Below are 15,125 nucleotides of genomic sequence, written 5' to 3'. Positions count from 1 at the left end.
AAAAAAAAAAAAAAAGGGAAAAAAAATGTTCCATTCAGTCTTTTACATTTTCAAAATTTTCTCTCAGGGGATAGACCTGAACCCCCAGACAATATATTTCCTAAACAGTCACAAGGCCTCCTATGCCCCTTGAGTATCTAAAAATATTCAAACACAAATACTGGACTGTTGTCATCCAGCTTCAAAATGAACAGTTGATTTTACCTTATAGTATTTATAACAAGGTGCTCTCGATTGATGAACTCATTGAAATATTTTAATCGTTTGGTAGAAGATCCCTCAAACCCCACTACTTTGGCTTTGTCTCTGGAGCGCCAATGTCCTAATCATTGCACAGTTTTAAAGAGACTGTTTTTTTGCTGTTTTTTGTTTTCCTTCTTTTACAAAGTACTATTACTGCCAACTTGGAATTTTACAATTAGGCCTACTTTTTTGAAAAATGAGCATTCCTTATGTCATTTCATAGCTATACTGACTACTAACATTAAGTAAGTTATTGTCCGGAACTTTGCTGGGAAGGAAATTGTGGCAGAAGGTCTTTTGCTTATTGTAAAGGAGGAAGCGAGAACCAGGTTAACAAACCACAAAGACTTTTAATTAGACACAACATAAAACTGCTTTTCAGCATAACCAAACATTGACGCACACACACAGCTCCATATGCTCTCTCACTCCGTTGGCTTTTCAGCCCAACACGCGGAATGCACATGTTTAGCGGCTGCGTGCATCTTTCCCTCTCTCTCTCTCTCTCACTGCAATGACAAACAGCTGTTAGAGACAATCATTGACAGGTGATTATCCTCAACATTCTCATCTCCCGATCTTGCTCTCCATTCACAAACCGGTGCTCGACCACGCCCCCACCACCATAGAAATCTAGAGACTGGACCTCTTGGAACTTTAATAGAATACTCCTGCTCTAGGCTGTCATTAAAGGGTTAAAGTTTCGACGCACCGAATCATGTAACAAAACAACATTGCTGGGGCCTGGGTAGCTCAGCGAGTAAAGACGCTGACTACCACACCTGGAGTCGCAAGTTCAAATCCAGGGCATGCTGAGTGACTCCAGTTAGGCTTCCTAAGCAACTAGTTGGCCCGGTTGCTAGGGTGGGTAGAGTCACATTGGATTAACCTCCTCGTGGTCGCTATAATGTTGTTCTTGGTCTCGGTGGGGCACATGGTGAGTTGTGCTTGGATGCCGCAGAGAATAGCGTGAAGCCTCCACATGCGCTGTCTCCACAGTAACGTGCTCAACAAGCCACGTGATAAGATGTGCAGATTGACTGTCTCAGATGCAGAGGCAACTGAGATTCGTCCTCCACCACCTGAATTGAGGCGAGTCACTATGCTACCACGAGGACCTAGAGCACATTGGGAATTGGGGATGCCAAATTGGGGAGAAAAAAACAAAAAACATTGCTGATCTCAGCTGAGTTTGTCTTTGGGAGAAACAGCAACAAAACTACATTTGGTAAGAAAACTCAAGTTTTTACATTAAAACCTGTTTGAGTCAAAAAGTAGTCTCTAGTTTCATCCGATATGCCATTTTTACAATTTAATTGATTTATCGCGAAAGGACACTGTTAAAAACAATGACCACGCATGTGGACTATAGGCTCATTTTCCTTAAAATATCCTATAGTCAAAAGTTCAGTTTCAGGCTGCAGATGATGTTTTGACCACACAACATGTTTGGCAGACATGGCACAATGGTAATCAGTACATAGATTCAGAATTTTTCATGCTAAATTTTATTTTAACATGGTTAGCAGTGATTGGATGATGCTGGCCATTACTTTGAATCAGAATTATTTATGCAAATTTCTGATGTAATGTCTGTAACGTCTCAAAAACATGAATAACCAACACTCCTGGAAATATAATAAACATCAACAAAAAAAAAATCCATTTTAGTCCCACTGTCCACATATGTGGACATACATTTAAAATTTTTTTTAATATTATTCTTAGGGGCTACTAGTTACAAATAAAAAGGGTGAATGGAAAATGCACACAGCAGTCATGCTCTGGTCTAAGGATGTTAAGGTGCTTTTAAAGTGCTTTTTCAGAGCTTGACAGCCCCTGTTCACCATCCACTTTCATCGTAGCAGCTAGATTATTCTGGTTAACATCTACTTTTGTGTTCCATGGACTGAAAGTCATACAAGTTTGGAATGACAAAAATGTGAGTAAATGATGATAGCATTTTTATTTTTGAGTGAACAATCCCTTTAATCTCTACTCATTAGAGCTCTTTAGTGCGAGATATATTTTAGACATTCTGACAGATTTAAATGTTGAGGTTTAACTGCTATAAAAGTGACTTAGAATGTATTATTAAACATTTATCTTACTACACCATCTGAACACTACCAAAAAGGAGATGTGTTTTATTGCAGACGTATGCTGTCTTGTGTCTCCTCAGTTTTAGGGGGCATTGATAAACAGTTCTTCATTTCAAAAGAAGGTAAAACAGCAACTTAAATTCAAAACAACTTCCTCTTTAACAGTGTTGGGGGAAAACAGTCAGCCTGTCAATGTGTGAGGGTAGAATGAGGTCTTAAATTATTTTAACTGGTTTTTAAGTTTCTTCAAAGGCAAGAGCTTTTGAGTGAGATTAAATGGAGAGGTGGGTCACATTCCTCATGTGCACATGCCTCAATGTACAGAGGCATCTCTCACTGGGAATTATGGGTAATTTGCAATGATATGGCAGTGAGAATGGAGAGGGATTAGGAATCTGGCAGCCTCAGTGGATAAGAGACTGTCTGGTCAGAAAAGCATGTAAAGCAAAAATGAGTGATGCTTATGGTGCCTTCAGAGCAGCAGAACAGGAAAGACATGGCTGTGTTTACCTCCACTAAAAGATTGAATATTTTATTTGTCTTTTTACTTTAAAGGAAGAGTTCGCCTAAAAATCAAAATTATGTCAGAATTTACTCACCCTCGTCATTACAAACGCGTATGAATTTCTTTCTTATGCAGAACAAAAAAGTTGATTTTTTTCATTAAAAATCTCAGTCCATTTTTTAATCCAATGGCAGTGGATAGTGCCTAACTATAAAGCTCTAAAACAACAAAAGCGTCATAAAAGATATCTAAGCAGCTCATGTGTCATATTCCAAGTCTTCTGAAGACATATGGTAGGTTTTGGTGAGAAACAACCCAAAAAGTATGTGATTTTTCAGTGAAAGACTTGATGTCTGTTGATGATGTAAACATACTCCGCTTCAGACTTCAATAATACCTGGTTCAGACCAAGCAATAAGGTAAAACTTGGCCTTCACTCCATGTCTACTAAATCAGAATCAGAATGAGCTTTATTGCCCAGTATGCTTACACATACAAGTAATTTGTCTTGGTGACAGAAGCTTCCAGTGCACAAACAATAATAAAATATTGATTAATACAGAGATAATAATAAAAAAATAGAATAAAAATAAAAGTGAATAGAAAATATAAGTATATATAGAAATACACAATAAGACCAAAAAAAAAAAAAATATATATATATATATATATATATATATATATATATATATATATATATATGTACAAATACAAATCTGTTATATACAGGTGTGAGGGAATGTATGGAGGCACAACTGATCCAATCCTGCCTCATTTACCTAAAAAACCCCCACAACAGATCAATCAGCTCACTTCAAATAGAAATAACTATGTTTACTGTCATCACTTGTGTTTATTTTGTATTATTTCCCTCCCCCATCTTTGTGCGTTCACCACATTCCCACACTCTCAGAGTGTTTTTAAATGTTCTCTGATGGTCCTGCGCTGCTCTCCAGGGGTCGCTTTCTATGTTCGCTTGAAACGTTACCAACATTTTGATTAATTGGACTACAAAACATGCAATGTTTAAAGCACTTGTATTTTTTGCATCTGCATTTTAACTCCCCCGTTCCCTGCAACAATATTAGTCTGGATTTCTCTGATTTTAAGGGTTGATTTTAAATCAACCTTTTCCTCATATTTCATATTTATATATTACAATATTTTCATATTTCCTTTTCCTCTCCATTTCTGGTCATCTTAGGAGTTGATCCCTGAATTCTACTACTTACCAGAGATGTTTGTGAACAGTAATGGCTACTGTCTGGGAGACAGGGATGACGGTGTGCCTGTGTGTGATGTGGAACTACCCGCATGGGCGAAGAAACCAGAAAACTTTGTCAGGATCAACAGAATGGTAAAAGTTGCACTCGATACCTTTAACTATGAGACTTCAATTAATCTTAAAGGTGATGTTTCTAATTTTATACATATGTAAATACATACCGTGTGTTCTTGCGTTACTGTGACAGTAACAAACCTTAGTATTCAAGGGGCAAAAGTGTTACATTCAAAAGTCTGTTCCATTAAACTGGATGTGTTATTATTAGCATTGTCGATTTAACGTGTTAAATCACTGCGATTTAATTATTAGAAAAATAATGTGTTAAAAATTTAACACAATTAATCATGTCCCCAAGGAATGTTCCTACCACCAGAGCAATTCAAGCTTGAAGTACCACCTGAATTCAGCAGGGAGCAGTAAGCGAAACCAGCTGTATAGGCAACGTGCAGCTGTACAGACAACAAACCACACTCAGGCTTGCTTGACACGAGCAACAGCACAAGATAAGAACACGTTCAAACACTGCTGGATGGAGCGTAATTCCGAATGCAGGGGTTTCAAGACGTGTTTATCTAAGATTCAAACTACATTTAACTTGACAGCGTCCTAAAAACGCTATTTATGACACAACACAATCAAGATGAGACGCTCCAAAAGTCTCTGACAGATTGACGAATTCAATTGCAAAATGGATTTCTGTGGAATGTAGGCCAATAATAGACTTATGTTATGGATATGGTAATGATTATGGATATGGAAATGAAATGGAAATAAACAATATATTTCCTTCTAAAAACAATTTTTGTGTTGTCTTGTCAATGCTTTACTTGTCTGCCACGATAATGTAATGCATTTTAATTTTCTGAATTATTATATTTATAATTATTTAATCATTATTTATTGAATTATTGTTATTTATATATATATATATATATATATATATATATATATATATATATCAAATATTTATATGTAATTCATTTTGATTAATTTGATTAATTAATCAGCATGTCATGTACTTAATTCGATTAAAAAAATTTATCGATTGACAGCCTTAGTTATTATTCAAATAAGTTACATATACACACTCACTGAGCGCTTTATTAGGAACACCTGTACACCTACTTATTCATGCAATTATCTAATCAGCCAATTGTGTGGCAGCAGTGCGATGCATAAAATCATGCAGATATGGGTCAGGAGCTTCAGTTAATGGTCACATCAACCAACAGAATGGGGAAAAAATGTGATGTCAGTGATTTCGACCATGGCATGATTGTTGGGGCCAGATGGGCTGGTTTGAGTATTTCTGTAACTGTTACTCTCCTGGGATGCCAAAAACAAAATGGTGCCAAAAACAAAAAAACATCCAGTGAGCGGCCTTGTTAATGAGAGAGGTCAACGGAGAATGGCCAGACTGGTTTGAGCTGACAGAAAGGCTACGGTAACTCAGATAACCACTCTGTACAATTGTAGTCAGCAGAATAGCATCTCAGAATGCACAACACGTCGAACCTTGAGGCAGATTGGCTACAACAGCAGAAGACCACGTTGAGCACTTTATTAGGACCATAGTGTTCCTAATAAAGTGCTCAGTGAGTGTATATTGACTTTATACATATATTGACTTTACCTTACTTGCTCAGCAATATTCTCTTCAAACTGTTGCTCTGCTATGACAGTAGTTGGCTTGAAAAAATTCATCATAGAAGTGGACAGTTCACACTAATGTCCACTATATTTCCCCTTGTGGCATACTTGTGATGTGTTATGAATTGCAGTCTTACAAATTTTGCAAACGCAAATTCACACAAAATCAAGCTTGCAAAGCTAGGAGCGTCTGCACTCACGAACTTGTGAGAATGTTTCGGCCATAAGTCCAGGACTGAATCCTTAATCCTCATATTTTAAATCTACTTTATCTGTACCCCTGACATCACATTAATTCGAACATATGTTATAGCATCCTGGTTTTCTGCAGGCCTCTGTGTGCTGGTGTTCCATTGTGAAGGTTGTAATTTAGTGCACTGCTCGATACTAATGTAATCTACCTCTGACCTGAATGATGTTATTGAAGGATAGGCCCAGCCACTGTCCTTTATAATGTTACCCTAATGCTGGTTTCATCAATCATGATTTGACTCTCATCAGACAGGACCTCACAGAAATGTGTGTTTGTCCACCAATCCCTGAAGACTAGTGTGGGGTAGAAATTGTGCACTGCCTCTTATAATTGCTCTGTCTAGCACATATACCCATAAAAACTTAGCAACCCAAAGGGAGATATTAGAATTGTGTATGCTTCAGGGTGTGTAAATTGAGAGTGTACTGTTCGAGTGTGTGCTGGTTCAATGCCATTGGTTTTGTATAGTATAGGCACAAGTGCAAAATGTTGCAAAAACTATGTATTAGAGATGTGTTGTGTTAAGGCCTATTCTGCCTGAGGAGTGAGTTTGTGTACTGTATGCATGCACTGCAGGAAACACACTTGACCTTTTCAGCTGCAGTGACAGTGCTTGTGTGTTTGTGTGTGTATGTGTGTGTCAAGCAAGTGACCTTTCCTCAGGCCCCACTCGTTTTTTCCTGGTTTAGCACATTTGGCTATTCAGACATGCACACTCACTCATACACACATGCAAATATCCAAAGATCATACAGCTGGGCTTGCTATTAAAGCAAGATTTTCTACAGAAAGGACTTTATGATGCCAAACCTGTCCAGGTTTCATTGTTTAAGGTTCCTCTGTCAAGTACAACTCTCAGACTCTTCCAAAATATGCACTGATTTGATCAGCCCGATCTTATGAAAATTACTGTGGCAACATTTTGGCAAAATTATATTACGTGGCTCCTTACACATATAATTGAAATGTCCATTGTGTGGAGTTAAACGTTCTCCCAAACATATGAGGTTTTGAGGGTAATGCTTTATATTGAGTTTTAAATCAACAAAGCCTCCTACCCTAAACCTAACATATAGTGTCATAAAAGCAAATATGACATAAAAAAACGGAATTGCTGGAGCAACCACATCACGTGTCAACTCTCGTGCTTTTCGGGACTCATACACTACACACTGCTCTCTCCCACCTGGAAAAAAGGAACACATATGTGAGAATGCTGTTTGTAGACTACAGCTCAGCATTCAACACCATAGTGCCCTCCAAGCTTGATGTGAAACTCCAGGCTCTGGGCTTAAACAGCTCGCTGTGCAGCTGGATCCTGGACTTCCGGTCAGGCAGACGCCAGGTGGTCAGAATGGGCAGCAACATCTCCTCATCACTGACCCTCAACACTGGAGCCCCGCAGGGCTGTGTTCTCATCCCACTCCTGTACTCCCTCTACACACATGACTGTGTGGTAACACACAGCAACAATGCCATCATCAAGTTCACTGATGATACGACAGTGGTAGGTCTGATCACTGACAATGATGAAACAGCCTACAGAGAGGAGGTGCACACACTGACATGCTGGTGCCAGGAGCACAACCTCTCCCTCAACATCAGCAAGACCAAGGAGATTGTGGTGGACTTCAGGAGAAAAGACAGAGAACACAGCCCCATCACCATCAATGGAGCACTGGTGGAGAGAGTCAGCAGCTTCAAGTTCCTCGGTGTCCACATCACTGAGGAACTCACATGGTCCGTCCACACTGATGCCATTATGAAGAAGGCTCACCAGCACCTCTTTTTCCTGAGACAGCTGAGGAAGTTTGGAATGAACCACCACATCCTCATACTGTTCTACACCAGCACTGTAGATAGCATCCTGACTGGCTGCATCACTGTCTGGTACAGCAACACCACTGCCCTCAACCAAAAAGCCCTGCAAAGGGTTTTGCCAACCAACCAGGCACATCATCGGAGCTTCCCTACCCGACTTCATGACAGCTTTTTCCCCCAAACGATCAGACTTTTGAACTCTTGATCGCTCACAATACATATATCAGCACTGCACTTTATTAGCCTCAGACTGCACTCTCACATTTTATACTTCTCTTAATAACACACTGGCAAGTGACTATCAACCAACAGTCAATGTCAACACAACACTTGCATATTTACAGTGCATCCGGAAAGTATTCACAGCGCTTCACTTTTTCCACATTTTGTTATGTTACAGCCTTATTCCAAAATGGATTAAATTCATTATTTTCCTCAAAATTCTACAAACAATACCCCATAATGACAACATTAAAGAAGTTTGTTTGAAATCTTTGCAAATTTATAAAAAATAAAAAAAATCACATGTACATAAGTATTCACAGCCATTGCTCAATACTTTGTTGAAGCACCTTTGGCACCAATTACAGCCTCAAGTCTTTTTGAGTATGATGCTACAAGCTTGGCACACCTATTTTTGGGCAGTTTCTCCCATTCTTCTTTGCAGGACCTCTCAAGCTCCATCAGGTTGGATGGGGAGCGTCGGTGCACAGCCATTTTCAGATCTCTCCAGAGATGTTCAATCGGGTTCAAGTCTGTTCTCTGGCTGGGCCACTCAAGGACATTCACAGAGTTGTCCCGGAGCCACTCCTTTGTTATCTTGGCTGTGTGCTTAGGGTCGTTGTCCTGTTGGAAGATGAACCTTCGCCCCAGTCGGAGGTCCAGAGCGCTCTGGAGCAGGTTTTCAACAAGGATGTCTCTGTACATTGCTGCATTCATCTTTCCCTCGATCCTGACTAGTCTCCCAGTTCCTGCCGCTGAAAAACATCCCCACATTTTACAGTGCATTTTTATTTGTATACAGTCTTATATTATTTTGTGTATATTGTATACTGTATATTGTATATTATTAGGTGTGTATTGTATATTGTGTTAGGTAATTTGTGTTATATGTAAATTAGATGTTTATTGTAATTGTCATGACTTCTATGTTGCTTGGAACTGCGCCCAAGACTTTCACCCACTGTTGCACTTGTGTATATGATTGAGTGACAATAAAGGGATTTGATTTGATTTTGATTTGTACCCTGACCCTGTGCAATGCCAGTGCAATGCTCTATCAGTTGAGCTACTGTGCAATTTGATCATGACCAAACAAGCTTGTAAATGTAATTGGTTATGTAATGCAAACGAAGTCTTGCACTATAGTAAAACTGCTTAGATGTTATAAGATAGCATTGTGTGAGGAACAGGGCGAAAAGTTAGTGTTTGTGAACTGTTGTTTTACTCATGATTTGTGTGAAAGAGAATACAATTCATGGTCGTTAGAGCGCCTCTAGTGTTCATTTTACCAGGAATTTGCTGCAAAATGTAGCTACCTAAAAATAATTTTGCAAAAAAGTAGGTATAGTAACACAATTCTATGGGACCAGGTTGGATTTGATGGTATCTTCATAATTAATATAAGCTGGCAAAATTAACATTGTGGATAAAACCTCTCCAGTCTGGTTTTTAAAGGGACAGTACCCCAAAAAATTTAAATTTCAAGTCATCACTTACCATACTGTTCCAAATCTGTGTGATTTTCTTTTTCTTTGGCACATAAAAGAATATATTTTGCAGAATGTCCAGAATACTCTTTTCCATATACAGAGAAATGTGTACAGGTTAATCTCCAAAAATGAAAATCAAGCACCATTTAAGCAGTCAGTATAATTTGTCCACTATAGTACAAGTCTTCTGAAGCCATACAATAGGTTTGTGTGAAAACTAATTGAAATTTAAAGCATTATTTGCTGAAAATCTTCACTTTCATGTTAGCTTTCAAATCTCATTTGCACTTGCAAATATGGACAGCAAATATGCACCAGATTTGACATTTAGCACTATTGGTCACAAGATGCACAAGAAACAATTTTGCTAAACATTCTGCAAAATATATATCAACAGAAGAAAGAAAATAATTCAAGTTTGGAATGACATGAGGGTAAATTATGATAGCATTTTCTTTTTGGGTGAACTATCATTTAATTCAAACTGTGGGTATGTTTACATCCATTTTCAAAAATACTAACCTCATTTTTGGGCTTGTTTTTAATTTAATTTACTGGTTTGTTGGAATGACGTATCTCAACAATTGAGTATTTTTGTTAGTTTTTAAAAAAAACATTTTTAAACAGTCTACAGCTCTGTTTTGTCCTTAGGTCTTGTCCTTTCTTTCTGTTTCTCTCTCTCTCTGCTCTTTTTCCCTCTGTCTCATTTAATCCCCTCTTTCCCTTCTTGTCTTTGTGCTCCCTTTCTCTCTCTCTGTCTCTCTCTCTCTCTCTCTCTCTCTCTCTTTCTCCCTTTCCCTCCTGCTATTTCTTCCTCTCTTTATTTCACTTAGTGTTCCCATCTTTGCATGTGTCACTTTCAATTGTAATGACATGCCCTGGGGGTAACTCAACCCCTGCGCACCATGGCTTACTCTGTTGGTAATAGCTGTTATTTCTGATGTGAGAGCGAGTGTGTAAATTCCAACAGCGGGGCCCTGAGTGTGTTTGTGAGTATGAGAGCTTGTGAGAGAAAGGGAATGTGTATTTGTTTGCTGTGCTCTTTGTTCATTCTTTCCTTTTGTTTCCTTTGTTTTCTCAATATTACAGTCGTTCTAAGGTTTTGGATACCTATAATAATTTTGTACATTGTTGAGCATTATAAGCAATAACCCATAGTAGGTGGTAACTTGGTCTCCATCATAATAGTGAATAATCGGAACTCATAACTGGCCATTATCTTCTTTTTAAATGGGAGGAATGCTTACTGCAAGTAACATAAAGTCCAACTTTTTATTGGTTTAGCTTAACTTAGGGTCAAAAGTTGTTTTGCTGTGTTCTACTGATATTCACACTTCTCAACTAAATTGGTTTTCGGTTCTTTAATATCTAATCTACCAATAAATTACACCATTTGGTGAGTATCTAAAGAATAGCACCCAAAGACATTGCACCACTGTGCATTCAACAGGAAATAATGGTGTTCATAGGTAAAGTAACTTTAATGTAGATAACTTTTTATGTAGATATCTAATGTGTTGTTTGCACAATAACCTTATAGGAGTCAGAAACACGTAGCATTTTAAGCTTAGCCCAAACAAAGATGAAAATAGTGGTGAATATTTAGATTGCAGAACAATTTTGCATAAATGTATTGGCTTATAATAAATAATAATAATGATACCCGTTGTTATTTTTAATATAATCAATATTTTCAGAAATTAGTTCTTCATATTTGTAATCTGATACCCAAATACCTAAAAATAATCTGTGTCCGTATTGGTTATTAAAAAAACAATATTAAAAGATGTTTTTCTTGTGTCATTATAAAGCATTTTTACATCAAATAGTGCAATTGTCTCTCAACAGCCTACAACTCTTAAAATCTTCTTAGGTTTTCCGTTCAGTGTGTGAGAGGTCTTTATTGATATATTTATGTTTTGGACCTACTTATATTGGTCTCGGACTATTGCAAGCCTTCTAAAACAGGAAGCATTTCCCAGAGTGTATATTTTGTCTGCAACTTTGTTTGTGTGTCTGTTTTTGCACACATGTGTTTGTGTTCATGTTGTGTATGTGTACCTTTCACCTCTAATTGCCCCGCTCTCTTTGACAGGCCCTGGAAAGCGAGTTTGTGTCGTGTCAGCTGCATCAGTGGATTGACCTTATTTTTGGCTACAAGCAACGCGGACCTGAGGCGGTGCGTGCCCTCAACGTCTTTCACCACCTGACCTATGAGGGCTCCGTCAGCCTCGACAGCCTGACCAGTGATCCCCCTCTGCGTGAGGTAGGTAGCCGTGGCAACATCGTCATGACAACAGTATCGCCATAACAGCAGGTGCATCATTCGGAATTAGTGGCTAGCACCACTTTTTGCTTTTTATAATTTGACAGTATTAGAAGAGTGGTACACTGATATTTTTACATCCCATTCCAACTCTGAATTCTGATTGGATGAGCTGCATTCAAAACCATTGTAAAACACCTATACTGTAAATGCACACCTGTGTCTGCACATTCTTTATTAATTGCACCAAGTTGCTTAGCAACTGCAAACAGCATAAAGTTAGATTAGAGAACTATTTTACTTGGCAGATGAATTTTTATTCCAACTTATTATTTACTTCTATTTACTACTTATTATTATTATCACCCCTTAAACATGATAAAATCACTGTTAGGCACGGCCTTTTATGGCCTTAATAAATGTTGCCACTAAATAGACTGATGTGTCTATGTTAAACTTTTATAGCTAAAGAGAAGTGTGTGTGATGTTTTTTTTAGGCCCCTTGATGTTGCACATTTTCAAAATGATGGTGTGTCTCGTAAAACTCATAATACTAATATTCGTTAACCCCAGTTTGAGCCCAGAACATTAAGCAGCCTTCTAACTCACACATGAATACAGTACCAGTTAAAAATCTTTTAAACAATATCAGTATGTGTCATTCGGATCTTGCCATGCAAATATGTCCTCTGAAAAACTGCTGATTGCTGAAATTACTTTGGCTTGACAAAGTTAACATACTGTTATTCTAGGGAGTCACGTGACACCATGCGAGGATCGGACATGTGAATGGCGAGCTCTGCACACTTTGCTAGTTTTAATACTTTTTATGAAATAAACCGGTGAGATTCGATACACTCTGTTCCATAACTGTTCTAGGAGTACAATATGTCAAAGAATTCAAAATCCTCGGGCTCTGGAGACATTAAAAGACACTTATGTGCTCAAGCTGACACCCCCGAGCAGGCCGCAAGCCTGGGAATCGATTTAGTCTAAGAGGTGTGGGAAATGTGATGAGAGATGCTGAACATGTCGGCAATGCTGACGAAAGTCGTTGCTGACTTGGAGGATCTTGCTGTGATACGTCGATCGATCACTGCCATGGAGGCGAAGTTCACTGATGTGGTTACAAGAGTGGGGGATGTCGAGAAACGGATCGATTACCTGGAGTCATCGGAGAGGGAATTATCTGCTAACCCGTTAGCGACCAAGGTGGATTTGGAGCATGTCTGGGAGAAGTTGGAGGACATGGAGAACTGTAGCTGGCGGAATAACGTCTGTATCTTTGGAATCCCTGAGGGAGCAGAGGGACAGGATATGGTGAAATTCCTGGATGGACTCTTTCCGAATCTGCTCAACATAGCAGGCCATAAGCTGGAAATCGAGTGAGCTCACAGGGTTCCAGCTCGCCGATCCGCAGAGGGAGACAAACCTTGATCGATTCTGGCCAAATTTCTGAGATCATCCAATAAAGATCTTGTGTTACGCGAGGCGAGGAGTAAAGGAAGGCTTTCTTGGAAGAACCACAGCATTTTCTTTTTACCAGACTTAGCGAATTCGATGAGAGAAGTGTGATCGATTCAAAGAATGCAAGAAATTTTCACACCAATGGAAGGTCGCTTTTGCACTGATATTCCCAGCCAAATTGAGAACAGATGATAGCAAGTCATCTCGTACTCACGTTGCAGCCGAGTGGACCGGCTCACTTAAAATTCGCTTGACTGTTTGAGGATTCCGCATGCTCTTTTTGTACTGGTTCCGCCTAGCGGCTGGAGTCTATTTTGTAGAGTGTCACACCTTCAGGACAGTTTTATGGATGAAGATACATGCGCTTTGTGCTTATTCCATCTATTGGCTGGAGTTGTTTTGTAGAATATATTTTGCTGTGTAATTCTGTCTCACAAAATGTGTATAGAAACACCGGACTTGAGCAATCCAACGGCAAAGTTGTAGTGGGGGTTCTCGTAGGCGTACATGGACTGTTTGAGTTTGGAAGGATGGATGCCAGTTGGCGCTGTCTTGCACAGGGTTAATGTGCACATTTTTCTTTTTTCTGTTTGTTTGGTTCTGGGAGATGTTTGGGTTTTGATTGTCATACTAAAGTTGGAATGTGGTCTTTATAATATTGTTTTTAACTTTTTTCTTAATGTCAAAATGTCAGATGTTAATATGAGTGGATTGTCTCTCTCCACGTGGAATGTGAATGGGTTGGGGCACCCCATAAAAAGAAGGAAGGTTATTTCTCTTCTTAAGCATAAGAAATGTGATATAGTGTTTCTTCAAGAAATGCATCTTTCTCCGCAGGAAGCTGAAAATTTTTTAAAGGTATGGGGTGGCCATTTTTTTTTGTGTGCTGGCTCGAGTAAGAGTAGGGGAGTCAATATGCTGATAAGTAAACATCTATAATTCAAATGTCTCAAACAGAGTAAAGATAAATTAGGAAGAGTCATTATTGTTTTAGCTGATATTCAGGGACAAAGTCTTATTTTGGCTAATATTAATGCACCTAACGTTGATGATCAGGGCTTTTTATAGACCTTGAAGGGATGTTGCAAGCCGCTGGCACCCCTCATGATATAATATTGGGAGGACACTTTAATCTTTTGATGGACTCAGTCCTTGATCATAGTGAAGCAAAAGTGTGCAAGCCTCCTAGAGCAACATTGACGCTTCACAGGATGTGTAAAAATCTTGGTCTTACAGATATTTGGAGACCAAATTTTTTTCATCAGTCCATAAGATTTACTCTAGAATAGATTATTTTTTATTGCCTCATTTCATCTGTCGTTGATTGCTCAATTGGAAACATTTTATTCTCAGATCATGCCCTGGTGAGTTTAGAGGTGTTGCCACATATGAAGGAAAGGAAATCATATAATTGGCGCTTTAATATATCCCTTTTGCAAAATCCTGAATTTCAACAAATTTTAAAGGCTGAAATCAATGTTTATATGGAGACCAACTGGTCCTCAGTATAGTGGGCGTGGCTTGGGAGGTACTTAAGGCGGTTCTTAGGGGCCGGATCATACAGTATGCCGCATTCACCAGAAAATCCAAAGCATAAGATCTCATGGAATTGGAAGGGAATATTAAAAGTGCAGAGGCAGAGCTGAAGCGCCGAATGTCGTTTAATGGCTATTTTGTCGCAGAAGGTGGAGTTTTGGCTATTCAGGGCAAGACAGTCATACTTTGAGTCAAGGGACAAAGCAGGGAAGATTCTGGCTAGATATATAAAACTGAGAGAGACATTTTCTACCATTCCCTCAGTGAAATCTTCTGGTGATGAAA

General features: G+C 38.8%; 1 protein-coding gene across 3 annotated transcripts in view; it reads left to right on the top strand.

Moving 5' to 3' along the window:
* Window positions 1–15,125, top strand: part of LOC127422243 (neurobeachin-like) — a 382,851-nt gene that overhangs the window by 340,888 nt on the left and 26,838 nt on the right. For all 3 annotated transcript variants that reach the window (XM_051665603.1, XM_051665605.1, XM_051665604.1), the window contains 2 exons: window positions 4,055–4,207; window positions 11,667–11,837. In XM_051665603.1, coding sequence (XP_051521563.1) covers window positions 4,055–4,207; window positions 11,667–11,837 — 324 coding nt within the window. The remainder of the gene's footprint in view (window positions 1–4,054; window positions 4,208–11,666; window positions 11,838–15,125) is intronic.

This window comes from Myxocyprinus asiaticus, chromosome 31, assembly GCF_019703515.2.
Source record: "Myxocyprinus asiaticus isolate MX2 ecotype Aquarium Trade chromosome 31, UBuf_Myxa_2, whole genome shotgun sequence".
NCBI classification, from domain to species: domain Eukaryota; kingdom Metazoa; phylum Chordata; class Actinopteri; order Cypriniformes; family Catostomidae; genus Myxocyprinus; species Myxocyprinus asiaticus.
Note: the sequence above shows the minus strand (reverse complement) of the source record. Positions and strands in the feature narration are given on the sequence as shown.